A 21,082-nucleotide genomic window follows, 5' to 3' on the forward strand; every position below is an offset into this window, starting at 1 on the left:
TTAAAGGGGGGGGGGGGGGGGCGGGGTGCTGACCTGGGAGGGAGCAGGTACTTGGAATTGACAAGCACCAGCTCCCTAATCTGGTCAGATTGCCGCATCAATCGGAGAGGAAATTCATCCCCACAGCCTTCTGGGATACATAGGTACCAGAAGACGGTGGGACCATACACAAAGCGCAGGGCGGCTCACACATGCGCAGTGGGAGACCGGCTGTGAAACCGTAAGGCTGCACTGTCGGTTTCCCCTACTTAAACTGATTCTAAAGTCTTTTTGTTAAAATTAACAAACATGTTATACCTACCTGCTGTGTACAGGGTTTTGCACAGAGCAGCCCAGATCCTCCTCTTTATCGGGTCCCTCTCTCCTGTTGAGTGCCCCCACAGCAAGCAGCTTGCTATGGGGGCACCTGAGGTGAGTCGCAGCTCCCTGTGTCCTTTCAGACACAGAGCCGTGGCCCAGCCCCCTTTCTCTCCTCATTGGCTGACTGATTGACAGCAGTGGGAGCCAATACGGCTGTGCTGTTGTCTTAGCCAAGGAGGAGGGAAGACCCGGACAGCCGAGTCTCACTTACAAAATTGCTGGATCTAGATGGACCTCAGGTAAGTATTAAGGGGACTGCTGCACACAGAATGTTTTTTTTATCTTAATGCATAGAATGCATTAGTGGGGATATCTGAATGATGCCTGCAGCTGCAGGCATCATTCAGATATTTTTTTCAGCCGACAATTCTCTGCACCATAAGAACAATCATAGCAGCTGTTCAGCCGCTTGTTTCTTACAGGCGGCGGGATAGGACACCCCCCCCACCGCTACCCTTCGGTGCTTCTACCGGCTCGCCCAATGCGATTGGCGAGCCAAAGAAGGAATCGCCTGCCAGCGAAGTACACCATAGAGCAGTGGTTCTCAACTCCAGTCCTCAGGACCCACTAACAGGCCAGATTTTAAGTATTACCTTGGGGAGATGCAGACTAGAGTACTGCAATCACTGAGCAGATCACCTGTGATGTATTTCAGTTATCTTGCAAACCTGGTCTGTTAGTGGCCGGAGTTGAGAACCACTGCCATAGAGGCTGCCAAGGACCAGATGGTCCCCGGCAGTCTCTATGATCAAGGCGCGATGTGATGACGCCACGGCCGGTCTGGCAGTTGTCAATACTGCCATGATCTCAGCTAGATAGACGAGATCATTTTTTTTTTCTTTTCAGGCTTTCCAGCCTGTAGGAAAGATCTGAGGTCTTATTGACCCCATATATCTCCATAAAGAGGACCTGTCATGCACTATTTCAATTACAAGGGATGTTTACACGTTTGAAAAATTTCTGCGCAAATACCGTGCAACATAAAAAGTTGCAATGACCGCCATTTTATTTCCTAGTATGTCTGCTAAAAAAGAATGTGGAACATTTTAAAAGTGGTATTCAATCTACAGGTGTAAAACATTACATAAATCAGTTATTTCTTTGGCCACAAACCTTCTCCTGTTAAGTGTTGCAGGGGAAGCATATGGGCTCTTCAGGGAAGCAGCTCGTACAGACCTCCTTAAGAGAAGACCTTCTTTACCAACCAAATTAGAGAAGTTTCTCCACTGGGAGTTGCTTGATCTTCTGCTACAGGGAGAAATCCTCCTGGTGGACTTGGGCGTCACCCTCATATGTGGGCTGACTTCCTCTACCAGCCTGCGACATCTGGGAGTTCTGGGTGTTAGAGATTTTTTATTACTTCCAGGAGTACGGATTTCCTTCTTTGAAACTTTTAGTTGCTTGGGAGAAGCAAGTAAATAATGACTTGAATTCTGTCCCGATTTCTTTATCTTCTGCAAAATGAAACACATATACAATTATAAGCTCACACAGCTATTTAATACATTGTGTAGATATGACAGGTCAAGCCGCCTTAGAATGCCAGAAGGCAAAAAGGTAAATGTACTCAGATTGTGTTTTTTCAGTTTCTTATAAAAGATTTTTCCAAAAACACATGACTATTTTCACAACAGATAGAAAATATTTCTAAAACATAAATGCAATGGTTCCAGTATTGAAATACTTCTAGGTGTAGAAGACTTTGCATTGTGTGCACGTGTCTTTCTGATACGGAGAAATAGATATGCCAAAAAAAAAAAAAAAAAAAAGAAGATTGGTTTTACTGTAGAATGGAAAACTAAAGATTCTGGTACTACAGGTCAATTTTAGTGACAGTTACATGGAATTAAAAAAACCACCGGAGTTGGAAATCGAGTTACTGGTAAGTCTAATAGTCTTCAAGGACAGCATAGGAGATATAGGCACCTCCTCCCACAGGAACAGGAAACATCAAACAGACTTCAAAAGGCAGTCCTTTTGCTGGTCAGCTTTAAATAAGAACCGAAGAACAAACGTGATCATATACTGTACATACATAAAAAGAACATAATACAAGGGGGAAATAATCCTGCAGTCCTGGAAGAGTATTCAAACTAGTTACAGATATGCAAATCCAGTTTTATCCAATCGTCTGAGGACAGCATATGAGATGAGCGAAAACTTCTAAGACTATGGGTGGGCAATAAAAAAGCCTGGAGACTTCAACACGGACCCTAAAATATCACACATATGGTGGATCCTGTTCAGGAGTGGGATCCATGCGTCTGGGTAGTCTTTCGCCTGTTACGGTTGAGAGATGTGCCTCGGCAGTCCCAGAGCTGGTGTCAGAAGTCTGCTGATGTCGGTTCGAATGCGGTGGAACGCACCGTAGAGGAGACGGCATATCGCAAAGCATCCTGGAGCCCCAAAAAACTCTATCAAACGCCTTTGCTGCATCAATGGAAAAAAGCAGGGAAGGCGAACGGCGAGTCTCTGGATAATGAATGATATTTATGATACGTCTGGTGGCATCAGATGTTTTTTAGCGGCCCTTTGTGAAGCCTAATTGATCAGGCTTCACTAAGGAAGGAAGGATATCAAGTAGTCTCTTGGCCAGCAGTTTGGCATAGACTTATGTTCACGTTTAATAGGGGGATTGAACAGAAATTAGATGGTGTGGGGGGGGGGGGTAACAGGTTTGGGTATGGTGACAATATGTGCTTTAAGCATTTCTTTTAAGGCAGCTTCCTGGAATACTAGTAGGAGATGAGGGGTTACGCTATCTTTGAAAATTTTGAAATATTCATTTGAGAGTCTGTCTGGGAATTTACCATAAGGGAGGGATAGTATAATGCGGCCGATTTCACCTTTAGTGATTGTAGCAATCAAAGACTCAAGCTAGAATGGAGATAAAGATGGAAGATTTAGTGTGGTTAAGAAGTCTATAATAGCCGATTCAGAGGATTGTGGGGTAAGAGTCATTTTTCAGATTATATAGTGAGCTGTAGTAATCAGTGAAAGAGTTAGCTATTGCCTGTGGGTTAGTAAGTTTAGCTTGTGTAATGGGATGAATGATGTGTGGTATTTTAGCCTTAACCTTTCCAAGTCTTGAGTCTATTGGCTAAAAATGTACCCGCTTTGTCATATATATATATATATATATATATATATATATATATATATATATATATATATATATATATAATCTATCTTACATCTCTATCTATCTATCTATCTATATTTGTTGCCATAATAATTTAGTTTGATCCTACGCATGTAGAAGTCATTTTGGGATCAAAGTTAAGCCCCGTACACACGTACCGATTGTCGGCCGTAAATATTCGGCCGACGACCGATTGTAGGCTTGTTAGTATGATGCTTCCGACAGCGCATTTTCGGCCGAACAGAATCGGTCGTGCAGGCATTAAAATTTTTGTTGGCCAACACCAGAACAGCCGATTGTTCGCCAGTCAGTACAGATTTGCAAGACTGGGCATGCTCAGAAAAGAAAAAAGACAAGGAAAGTTAACCATCACATGACATCACTTCTGCAGTCGGCTGTTGTTGGCCGACAAAATTCGTGTGCAGTCTTTTGCAGTTTTCAACAGACACGACAGCCCTGGACAAAAAACGGCCGATCGTTCGGCAGACGATCAGTACGTGTGTACGGGGCTTCACTCTGAGTTTGTGGCAGAGTTTGGACAGTTTCTCTGCGCCAAGCATCATACAAATCCTCGCTGCTGAGAAGGTCACACAGGAAAGTAGTGCGACCCCCTAAGAGGGAAGGAGGTGTCGAGGCTCTACAATAGTTCTAAAATCTCCACATATAAAACACATTGCCTACTCGGACTTGCGATATATTCCTGAAGACCTTGCAAAGAAATCTCCGCTGATGTGAGTTAGGTGCATAAATGGATACTAGGGTTAAAGGCAGATTATTAACACATAGTAGTAGGATATACCGACTATCGGGTTCGACGACAGAGTCTTTGAGTTCAAAAGAGACAGAGTCTCGTATAGCAATGAGGACTCCTCTCTTCTTCACCAGGGAAGATGCTGTGAAGACATGAGAAAAGTTTGGATGGGAGCATTTAGGGGTAGCATGCAGGTCAAAATGCATTTCCTGTACTGCAAGGATATCAGCTTTGTGCTGTAGTGCTTCTTGCCAGAGGGAGCGCCGTTTTGCTGGGTGGTTAAGCCCTCTGGCATTTATGGAAAGAAGTTTAATCCCCATGAAGGAACGTCCAGGTGATATGGGTAGTCACTGGGATGGGTTGAAGAAAATGGATTTTTGTAAAATCTTACCGTAAAATCCTTTTTTCTTAGCTCATTGACAGACGTAGTCCTCGGTGATACACCACCTTCGGGTTATGTTGCCTCCACAGGAGCAGGACTAGACAGGAAATTAAAAAGCTCTGGCCACACCCTAGGGGCAGTCCCAGAGGGTATATCCTCTCTCTCTCTGCCTCAGCAAATCAGTTATGTGAAAAAGCAGTCTTTAGAGATTTTAACCCAACTCAAAAAACAGAGGGGCGGGGACTACGTCTGTCAATGAGCTAAGAGAAAAGGATTTTACGGTAAGATTTTACAAAAATCCATTTTTCTCTAGCGCTCATTGACAGACGTAGTCCTCGGTGATACACCACCTTCGGGACGTCCCAGAGCAGTATCACAACTGAGGGGTGGGAAAATGAAATCAAATCCCAATCTAGAAGGCCCAACCGGTGCCAACTAGAAGTTTACAATGCTCATCCTTAATGATGAGACTCAACAAAAAAAAAGAGAAAAATTTTTTTTTTTTTTTTTTTCTCAAACAGAAAAAAACCCTCGAGGTAGACCACCGGTCTCCTCAAATTGCGGCCTGCAAAACCTTGCGGCCAAATGAGGCATCCGCCGATGCCTTCACATCAATTTTATAGAATTTTGTAAAGGTATGTACCGACGACCAGGTGGCCGCCTTACATACCTGGACCACTGACGCCTGATGGCGAAAGGCCCAGGAAGTACTGAGCGCTCGAGTGGAGTGCGCCCTAACAGGGAACGGAGGACTCTGACCCTTAATAGAATAAGCCTGTACCACCGTTTGTCTAATCCATTTGGCAATGGTCGCGGCAGATGCAGGCAAACCCTTTCTAGGGCCATCTGTGATCACAAAAAGTGAATCCGTCTTACGGAAAGATTCCGTAGCTTTCAGGTATACCCTGATTGCCCGAACCACATCTAAGGAATGCAACGCATGTTCCCGATGATGCTTGGGCTGAGGACACAAGGAAGGTAGTACAATATCTTCATTCAGATGAAAATCTGAAACCACCTTAGGAAGAAAAGATGGCTTAGGATGAAGTACTACCTTATCCCTATGAATCACTAGGTATGGGGACTGGCATGATAATGCAGCCAGTTCTGACACCCTGCGAGCAGAAGTAATAGCCACCAAGAAGGCCACCTTCTGGGATAAAGTAAGCAAGGGAATCTCCCTGATGTTTTCAAAGGGAGGTTTCTGTAGAACCGACAAAACCAAATTAAGATCCCAGGGCGGTAAGGGCGCGCGGACTGGAGGAGCCAGGTGCCGCACCCCCTGGATGAAATTCCGCACCAAGGATTTGGTAGCTAAAGGCTTCTGAAAGAAGATTGCTAATGCTGAAACTTGACCCTTGATGGTGCTCAAGGCTAGCTTCTGCTCAACCCCTTGTTGCAAAAAGGCCAATATTCGAGTCACCGAATAGGTACGTGGAGGAAATCCTAAAGATTCGCACCACGCAATATAAGTCTTCCATGTGTGATAATAGACTTTGCTGGAAGTCGCTTTCCTTGCTTTAATAAGGGTAGGAATGACTGAAGTAGACAAACCTCTGTCCTTCAGTACTTGGGTCTCAATGGCCAGGCCATTAAACCCAGCGACTGTAAAGCATGATGGTAAATTGGTCCTTGAGACCACAGACACTCCCTGAGACGAAGTTCCCACGGAACGTCTACGACTAACATGTCCAAGTCGGCCAGGCCGGCTTGAGGAGGCCAGCCTAGAATTTCTAGGACCACTGGCGCTGATAGAATCTGAACCAGGCGTCCCTAGAGGTATCTGGCCCCGACCATCCGAGAAAGTCTGGTCGTTTTCTGTTCCCACACATTTATCAGATACTTGATAGTTATCAGGAAAGGTGATCTTTTCTGGTTGAACCTCAGGGACCGAAGTCACCCGACTAGAGGCTACTTGGCCTATCTGGTCAACCAGATCCGATTCCTGTGAGGTATCGGGACTAATCTTAGGAAAAGGTAAAGGAAAAGATCTATTCAGGGAACGGTAACTACCGCTTCCTGTAGTACTTAAATGTTGGAAGGGAAGAATCGCACCGGTAGTAGTGGTAGATGCTCGATCTAATGTCCTGAATACCGGTGAAAACGTCCCCCCACCCTGAAACCGGGTGGGGGCGCACCTTCAGGCTGTGTACTCCTTTGCTTCGGGTTTGGCTGGGTTGGTCCTTTGCTTGTCCGACCAGCCCTTCTTGAACCCTCCTGGAGGAGTCTTGCCTTTCCCGCTAGTACCAGCCGGGCGCCCTTTATGGGCGGTAAAGAAAGGTCCTCGCTTGTTGCGAGGTCCCTTAGCTTTAGCAGCCTGTGGCAAAAAAGTGCTCTTGCCCCCAGTGGCATCCTTAATGATTTCATCTAGGTTGGCCCCAAATAGACGATTCCCCTGAAAAGGGAGATTAGTCAAGGTCTTTTTGGAACCTAGGTCAGCTGACCAGCATTTTAACCACAGCACACGTCTGAGGATCACCGCTGACTTAGATGCATGCCCTAATAAGGGAGTAGTGTCCAAGGCTGCGTCACAGATAAACTGTAGCCCTTGTATAATCTGTTCCATCAAATCAGATGTCTCCTGGGGAATATCTTTTCCCCTAAGATCTTGGCGTACCATTTTCGCCCATTCCGTAAGTGTCTGGGAAACTAGACCAATAACAATTACTGGTCTAAATGCTGACCCTATCAGAGAGAAGATGGTGCGGGACTCTGCTTCCATCTTTCGATCCACCGGATCCTTAAAGGACGAAGTGTCCTCCACTGGAATAACCGTGGCTTTATTCAGCCTGGAAATAGGTGGATCCACCACTGGTGGTACCGTCCATTTCTTAATGATGGATTCCTCAAACGGATAGCGTCTAGCAATACGCTTGGAAATAGTAAAGGTACGTTTAGAATGCTCCCATTCTCCTTTAATCTGATTACCGAAACATTTAGGTACAGGAAAAACCTTCACCGTTTTGATGGGCCTATTAGTACCAAAGGGAATCTCTGTTTCAGTTGCCTCTGCCGGTAAAGCCTCAAGTTTTAAGGTTTCCTGCACTGCCACAACTAGTGCGTCCACCAATGCTTCTTCCTGAATTATAGCAGGAGAAGAAGCGTCCTCCTCACTGTCTGAGGGGGCTTTACCTGGGATAACAGCCCTTGCAGAGGAACCTGCAACTGCAGTGACCATCTCTGAATCAGAGTCAGAGGTGTCAGATAGTATAGGGGTAGGCGGGGGTCGCTTCCTTGACCCCCGTCCCTGACAGGCCGCCTCCACCCGAGCCACCATAGACTCCAAAATTGCTGTAAATGACTCTATACTCTGTGCACCGGCGGGTCCCGTGGCCCCCTCGAGGGAAACAGGTGGGGGAATATGTGTGGCAGGTTCCATGATAATTCCAGTCACTTCCTGGATAATATAATTCAAAAATAAAAAACTTTTTTTTTTTTTTTTTTTCAGACCCCCAGCGCCACAAAAGCCCCTTAGTGTTACCTGCTAGGGATCCCTATCGATCGAGAGAGAGAGAGAGAGATAGACCCCCAGGCTCACCACTTGATGCTCAGAGTTTAACTGCAACAGGTTACAGCGCTGTCTTGACAAACAGGAAGTCTTTTGGCTGGCTGCCCAGGAAGAAAGGAGGCGGCTCCGCCCCTCTGAACGCTTTCCGGCGCCTCCCCCAAGCTCCACGAGGTGTTTGGATCACCTCAAACATGGCCGCCCCCATGCTGGAGACACGAGGCTACGCCAAAATGGCGGCTCGTGCGATCCAGCAAAAAAAATGGCGGCGGCCTGTACTGAATAGCGGTGTGCTGCAGGGCACACAACACTCTCTCTGCATGGGGATATGGCGTGGTTGGCGGTACCGGCCCTGGCGGACCGCATGGCCATTCGGGAGGCCTGCTAATAGCTGGAGATCTGATTAGGAAGGCAGTCTACATGTCCGTGGCTTCTGACTGGTAGGTAGCTTATTCTTAACACCGTAAGATTCCCAGAATGCCACAGATTACATCTTTTTAACATGTATACAATTAGATTGTTAGCTCCCAAACCAAGCCTCCTGGCTTTTTGCACATAAAATCACACTCAAAGTAGGAGGATCTGTGTCATGTTATAGGATAGAGAGGGACTCTATCTTACCATACAGAGAGGGGCCCGCGTTCACCACAAGACCCGTCAGGGGAAAAGGGGGAACATACTACTCACCATACCGGAACCAGGCGGGCACCAACTCCTGACAGTACCCCTCTCCACCGGGGCGGGAGGGCTGTCGACCGATACGGACGCCGTGACTCATGGTCTTTGGCGTTTCAGCGAGACGTTTAACTCGCGTGGACAGTCCTTTAATGGGACTTTGTCGCGGCCGACCCAGCGCGGAGCTATGGCCTGCACGCGCTCATAGGCTGAACTGGGGTGACCACCGGATCTCAACATCCAGCCCGTCGCCCAGTTCAGCTTTCTTGCTTGAAGATCTCACAGGAACACTGGAGAAAAAAAGCTGTCTAAAAAATCCTTTAAGAAAAAATTCTTGCCAGGACCTAAGATCCCAGCAAGGTATCTAGGTCCTTACTCCTAACTAGACAGAAAATAACTGATTTGCTGAGGCAGAGAGAGAGAGAGGATATACCCTCTGGGACTGCCCCTAGGGTGTGGCCAGAGCTTTTTAATTTCCTGTCTAGTCCTGCTCCTGTGGAGGCAACATAACCCGAAGGTGGTGTATCACCGAGGACTACGTCTGTCAATGAGCGCTAGAGAAAAAAGGATTAAGTGATGGTGGTTAGACTTGTGGGATGTCAATGGGCAAGTAAGGATAAGGTAGATATGGCTCGGGAAGGATGGAAAGGTAAATCATTGGTATGGCTGTAAGGACATGTAGAACCGACCATGTAGGCACCTTGTAACCAAAAAAAGGAAAAAGGAGATCATAACGTAGTCTATGGACTGAAATCAATCTGAACTTTTGAAAATGAAAAACTACAGCTGCAAGCAGGGCTGAAGCCAAAACTTTAAGAAAAATAGCCCGGTACGGGTTCAGGCAGAGGATACTGCCAGATCAGTGGGGGTTTGGGTACGGTGACAGGTACCCTCCAACACTCAGGGAACAGACCTTGAAAGAACAAACGGTATAAAAGCTTCACCTCAGGATTTCTTTCTAGAAGATTTCTGCTGGTTGACTTTGTGCCATTCTTTCTGTAGATGGGTCGGAGGTTAATGATGTGCGCTGTGGCGCGCCCCTTGCTCATCAGGTAGAATATTCCAGGATCGTAGGAGTCGGAGGCCGTCATCTAGAGACATTAAAGAGGTGATTGGAGCCTTTATAGGGGATATCCAGTTTGGCTGGGTATTTCCATCTGTAGATAATTTTGTTGTTCCTCAGTGCCTTTGTGAGAAATGATAAATTCCGGCATCTTTGAAGCGTATATTGTGAGAAGTCTGGGAGTACTTAAAGGTTTACAGCCTCCGCAAGGTAAACTATCAATGCGACGGAAGGCTTCCAGGATATTTTCTTTCACCTGGAAAAAAAATGGACTCTCAACAGTATATCACGAGGAACTACTAATGGAAGAAATGAGGGCTTGGGGACCCTATGAATTCTGTCATTAGTGAGATCTGCGATGACTGATGGAATTTGCATCAGAAAAAGATATCTGATATAATGGAGGAAGTTGTTGCGATTGCATGGTTTCCGGGATCCCTCAGATTTTTAGGCTGTTCCTGTGGGAACGAACCTCGAGGTAGGCCAATTTCGCTTGTAAAATTGGATAGTTTTCTGATCGGTGGCATAGGAGTCCACTGGAGTGTTATAGGAAGACGTTAAGTCACACATCCTGTTCTCCACCTGATGCACTCTCTCCCCTAAATCGTGGACTTCTGTCCGGCACTGCTGTAAGCATGTCAGCTTGTATGGATGCCCTCGGTGACATAAGCATGTCTTTCATAGTAACATTGGAAATGGACTGGCCCGTGGTAGGAAACTGGGCAATAGGGTCTGGGAGAGGTGCAGGAGGAGAGTGCAGTGTGGTCACATTTGTCTCCATGGGTGGGGAGAAGACTTCTGGGTTCCTAGAACCCATGCGTGGCCTGGACTTAACTGAGCTTCTTGTGGTGGGAGAGGATGGATTGGAATCAGAGGATCCAGTAGTGTGCTGCTCACCTGTTGTGGCTGTGTTGTTGAAGCCTGTGATCGTTCGGATCGTGGAGGCAGGCTCTAGAGGTCCAGCGGTGCATGTTGACTACCGCCGCCATTTTGGAGAGGATCACGCTGCATAGTCGGAAAGAAATCTGACAATTTTTGTACTGGTGGCAGGTCTTGATGGCGCCTCCGTATAGCTTGTGACACAGCAGTGTTTGTGGGATGTCAGGGAGGCGGGGGGTGAGCTATTGGAGAGGCTCTGATATTGCTGTGGGTCGTCTGGTGTGAAGCTCTGGAGTGAAGAGGCCATGTTGCTCAACGGTCTCCACGCCCCCCAACAATTTATTTTTTTTTTAAACATGAAATGATTTGGACTGGACTGTTGCTTTTGCGCCTACCACTTCGCATTTTGCCTAATACAAACATAACTACAGTACTATAAGATTGTTAGGGAATGCTTAAAAAATCCTCTGGAATAGGTCTTCAAATGCTCCCATCATCTCTAGGTGAAATATAGTGGTACAGATGTGAATAACAGTGAAGGTAGCCAACAATCATTAGGCCCTGTTCACGTCTGGCGTTTTGGGATCTCGGGCAGAATCACTGCAATTCGGTCTGTGACCCCAAATTGCACTGCAATAATGGCAAAACTCACCATGTGTGTTTGGGTGCCATTCTTTTTTAATGCCACCTAAATGTGGTGCGGTTTGGCCACGATTGTTGCACATTCTGACAGACACTGCTTGAAGGAACCGCCATTAAGGCACCAGCCTGCCCTTCCCCTACGCCATGGGAATCCGAGCCTCTAGCGCCAAGAAATTACTTCACCCAACCCGGGATTAATGTTCTGCATCATCCGGTCAAACAGGAACACAACCAGGCCAAACACCCAATGCAGCTACCGCATAAGCCCCCACCACAAAGTGCCCATACAGTGAACTCACCCAGACACTTTGACTGGGAACCAACACTGCCTGTGCTGCTCCCTGTCAAGGGAAAGTGCCACATCCAGACATGGTCCTCACCAGGCACAGAAGGAGAAAGAGTGAACCAAGCCACCTCCGCCCCGTACTGAGGAGGAGTCCTAGAGGGCAAACTAGAAAAGAACGCTACCAGCCACTCCCACAGAAAGCAGGTAGGTAAAGAGACGGGTGGATGAAAAGGAGAAACCGAGCCCTCCCTCACTCAGGTTCTATCGCAATACATCTCCGTCTGGAGGAAACACAAAAACTGACCAGTTCAGCACAAGGACTGCCTTTCAAAGTCTGTTTGGTGAGGATTTTCCAGTTCCTGTAGGAGAAGGGACCTATATCTCATAAGCTGTAACAAAGACGATTGGGGCTATAAAACATGTTGGAGAGAGAAAACATAAAAACCCTATTGAATGAAACAAGGCAACAGCAATGAGGATGAGCAAAGTGCATAAACACCAAGTAATCACATTAGAAGTAATCTCAACTGTTCTGACAACAGTGCAATAATTTATTTGGTTCCTTTGTTCTTTTATAAAGCACTAAAAGATTCATAAAAACACTTGTCTTCTGAAAAGTTTGGAGAAATTCTAGGGAGTAGCCTATAGCATTGTTTAACAATGATAGAAATGCTTTGCTATGCAGCATAATGGAGTTACAAAGTTTCAACTACTCTTTTTTTTATACTAGTAAAGATTTTTGATTTTTTTTTTTTTTTTTAGTACACAGATAAAGTTTTCAAGACATATCCCATAATCCCACTGCTGGGTTTTGCTTGGCTGCCTTTGGTCCTGAGAGCAATTTGTATTGCTCTTTTTCTCTTTTATGCGCCTGCTAAAGCATTGCTAGTCTGAACATCTTAAGGGATTATTTCCTCACAAAGTCCTTTGTTGAAGAGACTTCAATATATACAACTCAATGAGAATATGACTGATACTATCAAATACCTGAAGGTTAAAAATAACAATGTGGTACAAGAAGAAAGAGACCTTAAACTGTGGATTTCAAAATATTCAGTGGGTTTGGGGAGCCGCAATCAACACTTTCTCCAGCTACAAAGGAACCCGACAAATATCAGCATCTTTAAACAGAAGTTGAAAGTGAAGAATTACAGTTCTTCCCTAACATCCACACTAAGATGACTTTTGCTGCCCATCCATCTCTGACCACTGTCAGTGTGTTAGCAAAACTTCTACATGAAAGTAGGAGCTAAAGCAACCACATAAGTCATAAATAAGAACAAGTATAAGAGAGCTTTTGGAGCTAAATTGAATACAAGCCTGGAAAAGGCAGCTATTTTGAAAGCAGATTGACTCTAAAAATGGACCGGATTTCAAAAAGCAATGTTATGTGGAACATCAAGAAGTGTTAAAATGTGATATTAGAAGCTTATAGTGTAACTCTTTGTTTTGCTTAGTTCTACTCATTCTGATCCTGTGGAGGATGAGAGGTGTCGACAACCCGTGGCTTAGTGACATTGTTCCCCTATGGGTTCTAGGTCGGGGTGGTTTGACGCCTCTCTTCTCCTCCCTTCATCAGAATAAACTTTATTAACCTTTACATGCATGATGCCTAAGCACTTGTACGAAGCTAATACTACTGTTTGAACACTGTATTATCCACTTTTTGATATTGTTCTACCTTGTTGTGGTTATTTTTCTATATCACATTCTGTTACTGTGATTTTCTGTTTTTCATCTGTATTTGAAACTTAATAAAAAAAAAAAAAAAAAAAAAAAAAAAGAAGTTAAAATGTTGTCTAAAGCAGTGCCCCAAAATGTACCTTCTGCCTGGAATTCCTCCGGAAAAACAGCAGTGCACGTCCTGTGCCTTGAGCCTCATAGTTGTGTAACATCTAAGGCATTGCTGTCTGACTGCAACATCTCATTCCAAATTTCATTAGACTAGCAATGTCACTACTATGCAGCTAACTGTTCTTGCTGAAGAGGGATGTGTGTGGCATACAGCTTCCCTCTTTTTCTGTGGATCTGTGCTTCCTCCACCTTTCTCCTGCTGCTGCTTGATTATTCTGCCACTTAGCATCAGATCACAAGTCATCAGTATAGCAGACGTGATATGCAAAGCTCCGTCTCTTTACCAAGAAGGCCACCTTCACACAAAGACAAGGCGTGGTAAACTGGTAATTGGGAAAAGAGTAAGTGCAGACAGCCCATAGACAATACTGGTGTGACTAGTCCTTTTCCCTCTGCTTGCCATTTTTGGGCACAGCTTCCACATTGCAATACTTCTTGAAGGACTAATTAAAGAGGTTGTAAACTCAGTTAAATTTTTTTTTTTTTTTTTACAAGCTGAAAAAGAGAAACACATAATGAGCTAGTATGCATCGCATACTAGCCCATTATGAAATACCTTAGAACGAAAGCCTCGCCGTGCCGTCCGTTCACCTCTATGACGGGCGACATGTCCAGTCACCCGTCTTCCGGGATCGCGGCATCCGGCCATCTGATTGGCCGGAGCCGTGGTGGCCGTTCCTTCAGAGCGCATGCGCCAGTGACGTCACTGGCTGCATGTAAGGTAAATATCTCCTAAACGGTACATGTTTAGGAGATATTTACACTACCTATAGGTAAGCCTTATCATAGGCTTACCTATAGGTAAAAGTGTCAGAGGAGGGATTACTTCCTCTTTAAGGGAAACCTGTACAGAAGCTTCCATTGCTAACTTCTCCTGAAAATGCTATTTGTATGGCTGTTATCTTTATTATTTGACAGGATTTATATAGCGCCAACAATGCTTTACAACAACAACATGAGGGCAGACAATACAGGAAATACAGGAAAGATCAGAGGACCTTGCTCATTAGAGCTTACAATCTAGGAGGGAGGGTTAAGTGATATAAAACAGTAATAGCTGTGGGGGATGAGCTGATGGAGAAAATAAAGTACAGTTGTTAGGTGTGGGCAGAATAGGCTTCTCTGAAGAGGAGGGTTTGAGTGTTCCACAGGATGGGAGAGGCTCAGGAAAAGTCCTGCAGGCAAGCATAGGAGGTGGCGACAAGGGAGCTAAAGAGCAGGAGGTCTTGGGAGGAATGAATGAAGAGAACGATAAGGTTTGTGATGTAGCTGGGGGACAAGTTGTTGATGGGTTTGAAAGTTGTTAGTATTTTTAATTCAATTTTTGAGTGAGAGGCAGCCAATGGAGAGATTAGCAGAGAGGAGCAGCAGATATTGCACAGTTGGTAAGGTGAATGAGCCTGGCAGCAGCATTCATGATTAACTGAAGAGGGGATAGCCTATGTAAAGGTAAGCCAATGAGAAGGGAGTTGCAGTAGTTGAGGCGAGTGATGGCCAGGGAGTGAACTAGAAGCTTTGAGGTGTCATTAGTTAGAAAGGGGTGTATTTTGGAGAGTCCAGAATTACACCTAGAACCTTGGCATGCAGGGATGGGCTGATAGTTATGCCATCGATCTTGACAAAGATCAGGGGAAAGGGGGGTTTGAGCTTAGATGTGGATAGATTGAGTTTTAGGAACTGGTATGACATCAAGGCTGATATGTCTGTTAGTGAATTAGTGATATGTCAGGAGACTGAAGGAGTGAGCTGAGGGGTAGAGAGCTGAATATTGGGTGTCATTGGCATAGAGATGGTATTGGAAGCCATGGGAGGCTATCAGCTGACCCAGTGAGTGGCTGATCAAGAATAGGAGAGGTACAAGATCAAATGGCTTCAGTGACATAGACTTGGGACAAGTAAGTAGACCAGCAATTATGACTGACTTTCAACTCAGGCAGCAGTAGAGGGACTTCAGTACTGATCTGGAGGCCCAAATGGCTTAAAAGGGTACAACTTTTTAGTTTTAAACAGAGTGGAGGAGGAATAGAACTTCTGTTGGGCTTCTACTGCTGCCTGATTCCCTCTGGGTAGATTTCCTCTCCCCCACTTTCTCCTGGGACAGGAAATGATGGGAAATCTCTAACAGTGACACAAATTGTAACAAAAAAAATAAAAAAAACCCAGAAAAAACCCAACCATGCTCTGTTAACTGGGGAAGGGTCAGCCTGTCGTGGTAATGTTACTGTCTGTTTCCTTGTCCATGAAGTGAGGTGAAACTAATCTAATTAATTTAAAAATGGAATTTTTGTAAAATCTTACCGTAAAATTCCTCTCTCTGACTCCTCCGACAGTCGCCGCCCACTCATACAGTCTTCACCAATGGGGTATTGACTTCCTCTCCTTAGGAGTAGCTAGGCAAAAGACTTGTTAAAACAAAAGCATTTACATAGACACACCCATGGAGGCTGTCCCACTGGTCCAATACCCCCCTGCAATAGCCATCCCAACTCAGTTTGGCAGCAAGCAGTTAAGTGTACAAGAACCCCAAAAGAGGGGCGGGGGCGGCGACTGTCGGAGAAAGGAATTTTACGGTAAGATTTTACAAAAATTCCGTTTTCTCTTACGTCCTCCTGACAGTCGCCACCCACTCATTAGACATATGCCGGTTTTCGGTAATTCGATATATCGCGGTATTGCATAGCCACGGTATTGTTATTGTGGCATTTTTAAAATACCGAGTTTCTCTGTCAAGTCTGCCTGACTTGTGAATTGATACATTTCAGTGAGGTGGATGACTTCACTCACACAGCTAACCCCTTTCAGCATTAAGTCTCCTAACTATAAACAAAAATGTTTACATTGTATCTTTTCCTTCCCTCTGCCAGGGAGAAAGGAAGTTTAACCTCTTAAAGACTGGATCTTTCTCTGACACTTGTTGCTTGCAAGTTAAAATCAGTATTTTTTTTTTTGCTAGAAAAGTACTTAGAACCCCCAAACATTTTATATATTTTTTTAGCAGAGACCCTACAGAATAAAATGGCGATTGTTGTAATATTTTATGTCACACTGTATTTGCGCAGCAGTCTTTCAAACGCAATGATTAGACTTTAATGAATAAAAAAAAAAAAAAAAAAAAACGTAACAGTAAAGTTATCCCAATTTTTTTTTTTTTTTGTTACACAGAGAATCGGGATCTTTATTCCAAGCTAAAAAATCGTAATTCTCATTTTGGCCAGAATCGTGCAGGTCTAATATACACACACACACGCATAGCAGCCCACATTACATTATTATATAGCCATCAAGCAGTGTCTGGCCTACCTGGTGATGACTGGTCCTGACGCTCTGATCCGATAGCCTGGTCTTTAAAGGGGCAAATCCTTGCGATCCAGAAGTGGTTAAACCTGCAGGAGGAGCGGTGTTTTTATCTATTAATGACTTTACTATTGCTTTAGGCCTGGTTCACATGTATGCGGGTTGGCGGTTCACATGTATGCGGGTTGGCGGCCCACATTTGCACAGGCATAGCAGCCCATTGATTTGAACGGGCTGCTATGCCCTCATTTTCCGCAGAAAAAAGGTGCATGCAGCATTTTTTTAAAATTCAGTGGCCTTGAAATCCATCCTGCTTTTGCACCATGCGACTAACCTGCAGTTCCTGCTCTGGCAAGCTTTCTGCATTTTTTGTATACGTGGGCACGGCATTTAAAAATAAACAGTTTGCGTGTGCAGCAACGGCAGGTAAGTCGCATGGTGCAAAAGAAGGATGGATTTCTTGGCCACTGCATTTTTTAAAATTCTGCATGCACTTTTTTCAGCTGAAAACGCAGGCATAGCAGCTCAAGCCCATTCACATCAATGGGCTGCTATGCCTGTGCAAATGTGGGCCCCCAACCCGCATACATGTGAACCAGGCCTAAAGCAATAGTAAAGTCATTAATAGATAAAAACACCGGTCCTCCTGCAGGTTTAACCAATTAATGACTTTACTATTGCTTTAGGCCTGGTTCACATGTATGCGGGTTGGCGGTTCACATGTATGCGGGTTGGCGGCCCACATTTGCACAGGCATAGCAGCCCATTGATTTGAACGGGCTGCTATGCCCTCATTTTCCGCAGAAAAAAGGTGCATGCAGCATTTTTTTAAAATTCAGTGGCCTTGAAATCCATCCTGCTTTTGCACCATGCGACTAACCTGCAGTTCCTGCTCTGGCAAGCTTTCTGCATTTTTTGTATACGTGGGCACGGCATTTAAAAATAAACAGTTTGCGTGTGCAGCAACGGCAGGTAAGTCGCATGGTGCAAAAGAAGGATGGATTTCTTGGCCACTGCATTTTTTAAAATTCTGCATGCACTTTTTTCAGCTGAAAACGCAGGCATAGCAGCTCAAGCCCATTCACATCAATGGGCTGCTATGCCTGTGCAAATGTGGGCCCCCAACCCGCATACATGTGAACCAGGCCTAAAGCAATAGTAAAGTCATTAATAGATAAAAACACCGGTCCTCCTGCAGGTTTAACCAATTAATGACTTTACTATTGCTTTAGGCCTGGTTCACATGTATGCGGGTTGGGGGCCCACATTTGCACAGGCATAGCAGCCCATTGATGTGAATGGGCTTGAGCTGCTATGCCTGCGTTTTCAGCTGAAAAAAGGTGCATGCAGAATTTAAAAAAATGCAGTGGCCATGAAATCCATCCTTCTTTTGCACCATGCGACTTACCTGCCGTTGCTGCACACGCAAACTGTTTTTAAATGCCGTGCCCACGTATACAAAAAATGCAGAAAGCTTGCCAGAGCAGGAACTGCAGGTTAGTCGCATGGTGCAAAAGCAGGATGGATTTCAAGGCCACTGAATTTAAAAAAAATGCTGCATGCACCTTTTTTTCTGCGGAAAATGAGGGCATAGCAGCCCTTTCAAATCAATGGGCTGCTATGCCTGTGCAAATGTGGGCCGCCAACCCGCATACATGTGAACCGCCAACCCGCATACATGTAAACCACCAACCCGCATACATGTGAACCACCAACCCGCATACATGTGAACCACCAACCCGCATACATGTGAACCAGGCCTAAAGCAATAGTAAAGTCATTTATAAACAACACCTCCTTCAGGTTTAACCACTTCTTGACCACAAGGATTTGCCCTCTTAATGACCAGGCCATCGGATCGGAGCCGAGCGCCAGGACCAGTTAGGCCAGACACTGCTTGATGACCTATTTTAGGCCTGGTTCACAGAGTCTGTACTGACTGACTATATAATAATGTGCATAAGTGAACCAAAGCCCCTAAATTCAGCAATGAAATTGAAGTGAGGTGGAAATTTAATAATTTAAATTTAATAATAGAATACCGTGATAATACCGTATACCGTGGCAAAACCTTAATCAATTAATCGCAGCATGAAAATCTGATACCGTCACAAGCCTACCACTCATACAGTCTTCACCAATGGGGATGTCCCAAAGCAGTGTAGACATGAGGGGTGGGAAACGCAACCATCAGAAAAGGCAACGCAGTACCCATATCAGAGAAAGGAACCTTACATGATTAGCAAGGGAACCTTCTGGGTAACAAAAAAGCACAACAGGAGCAACAACCCAGGAAAGTAAAAAACCAAGTGGGTAAACAACCCCAACAGCCAGGGATCCACACAAAACCTGGGTCCCCTACGGTACTGCCGCACAGAGAACTTTGCGGCCAAAGGAGGCATCAGCTGATGCCAGAACATCAATTTTGTAGAATTTTGAAAAAGTGTGCACCGACGACCAAGTCGCAGCCTTGCACACCTGGGCCACCGAAGCCTGATGCCGGAGGGCACAGGACGTACTCACCGACCTGGTAGAGTGGGCCTTGACAGGGAAGGGTGGTACCCGTTCCCTCAATGAATAGGCCTGGACAATTGTCTGTCTGATCCATTTTGAAATGGTCGCCGCAGACGCAGCCATACCCTTCCGAGGTACTTCAGGAAGGACAAAGAGAATCAGATTTTCGAAAGGATTCAGTTGATGACAGGTAAACCCTGATCGCTCTGACAACATCCAAAGAATGCAAGGCAATCTCTTTAGGATGCTTAGGATTCGCACAGAGCGAAGGTAAGACAATGTCCTCATTGAGGTGAAAATCCGAAACCACCTTTGGAAGAAAGGACGGGTTAGGTCGCAAGACCACCTTATCCCTATGAACCACCAGGTAAGGGGAGCGGCAAGATAACGCCGCCAACTCTGACACTGCGAGCAGAAGTGATCGCTACCAGCAAGGCAACCTTTTTTCAAACGGGGAACGTTGTAACACGGACAGAACCAAGTTCAAGTCCCATGGAGGCAGAGGCTCCCCTCTAGGAGGGGCCAAGTGACGCACACCTTGAATGAAGGTGCGAATCAAAGAATTAGACGCCACAGGGCGCTGAAAAAGAACAGCCAGTGCAGAAACCTGGCCCTTAATCGTGGCCAATGCAAGGCGCTGGTCCACACCAGACTGAAGGAAAGCCAACACTCTCGCCACCGAGTACGAACGAGGAGAGAAACCCCTGGACTCACACCAGGCAAAATAAGCTTTTCATGTTTGGTAATAAATCTTACCAGACGAGGCTTTTCTAGCCTTGATTAAAGGAGGAGAGACCCCTGTCTCTCAGGACCTGGCTTTCAACAGCCATGCTGTTAAAGCCAGCGACTGTAAAGCAGGATGGAAGATCGGTCCCTGAGACAGCAGATCTTCCCGCATTGGCAGCCGCCATGGAGGCTTGACGGCCAGGTGAACGATGTTCGCGTACCAGGACTGGCGTGGCCAGTCCGGCGCCACCAGGATCACCAATGTTTGTTCCGAGGCCAACCTGCGAAGGAACCTGGACAACAACTGAAATCGGAGGAAAGGCATAGATCAGACGATACTGATGCCAAGGCACTACCAACGCATCCGAGGAGTCTGCCAGAGGATCACGTGTTCTTGCCACGAACCTTTCCACCTTGTGGTTTAACCGAGACGCGAACAGATCCACATCCGGAGATCCCCACTTCGCACACAGCTTTTGAAATACCTTCGGGTGCAGGGACCATACCCCCTGGTCCAGGGTCTGGCGGCTCAGATAATCTGCCTGCCCCCTTGGTGGTTGATGTATGCCACCGCAGTGGCATTGTCCGTCTGCACCTGTACAGGACGGCCCTGAAGACGATCCGACCAATGGAGCAGGCACAGCCTGATCACTCTCAATTCCAATATGTTTATCGGAAGGGAGGATTCCTCCTCCGACCAAGTGCCCTGGGCAGATAGGTTGCCCAGGATGCCACCCCAGCCCGACAGGCTGGCATCTGTGGTAATCACCGTCCACAGTAACGGCCGGAAGGACTTCCCTTCCGAAACAGCCAGGGAATGAAGCCACCACAAGAGATCCATCCTGGTTTGGCAACTCAGAGACACTCTCACGTCCAAGGACTGAGGTAGTCTGTCCCATCTGGCCAGGATTTCCGCTTGGAGAGACCGCGTGTGAAACTGTGCAAATGGTATCGCCTCGAAGGCTGACACCATCAACCCCAGGGACCACATACAGGTGACGAGTGACGA

General features: G+C 45.9%; 2 protein-coding genes across 3 annotated transcripts in view; one reads left to right on the forward strand and one right to left on the reverse strand.

The window, feature by feature from the left end:
- Nucleotides 1-21,082, forward strand: part of PITPNM3 (PITPNM family member 3) — a 1,035,839-nt gene that overhangs the window by 888,119 nt on the left and 126,638 nt on the right. The window lies entirely within an intron of this gene.
- PIMREG (PICALM interacting mitotic regulator) overlaps nt 1-21,082 on the reverse strand; it is a 61,490-nt gene that overhangs the window by 20,855 nt on the left and 19,553 nt on the right. For both annotated transcript variants that reach the window (XM_082244760.1, XM_082244761.1), the window contains exon 3: nt 1,474-1,814. In XM_082244760.1, the coding sequence (XP_082100886.1) occupies nt 1,474-1,814 (341 nt within the window). The remainder of the gene's footprint in view (nt 1-1,473; nt 1,815-21,082) is intronic.

Source organism: Pelophylax lessonae (genome assembly GCF_965119305.1).
Source record: "Pelophylax lessonae genome assembly, chromosome: 2".
NCBI classification, from domain to species: domain Eukaryota; kingdom Metazoa; phylum Chordata; class Amphibia; order Anura; family Ranidae; genus Pelophylax; species Pelophylax lessonae.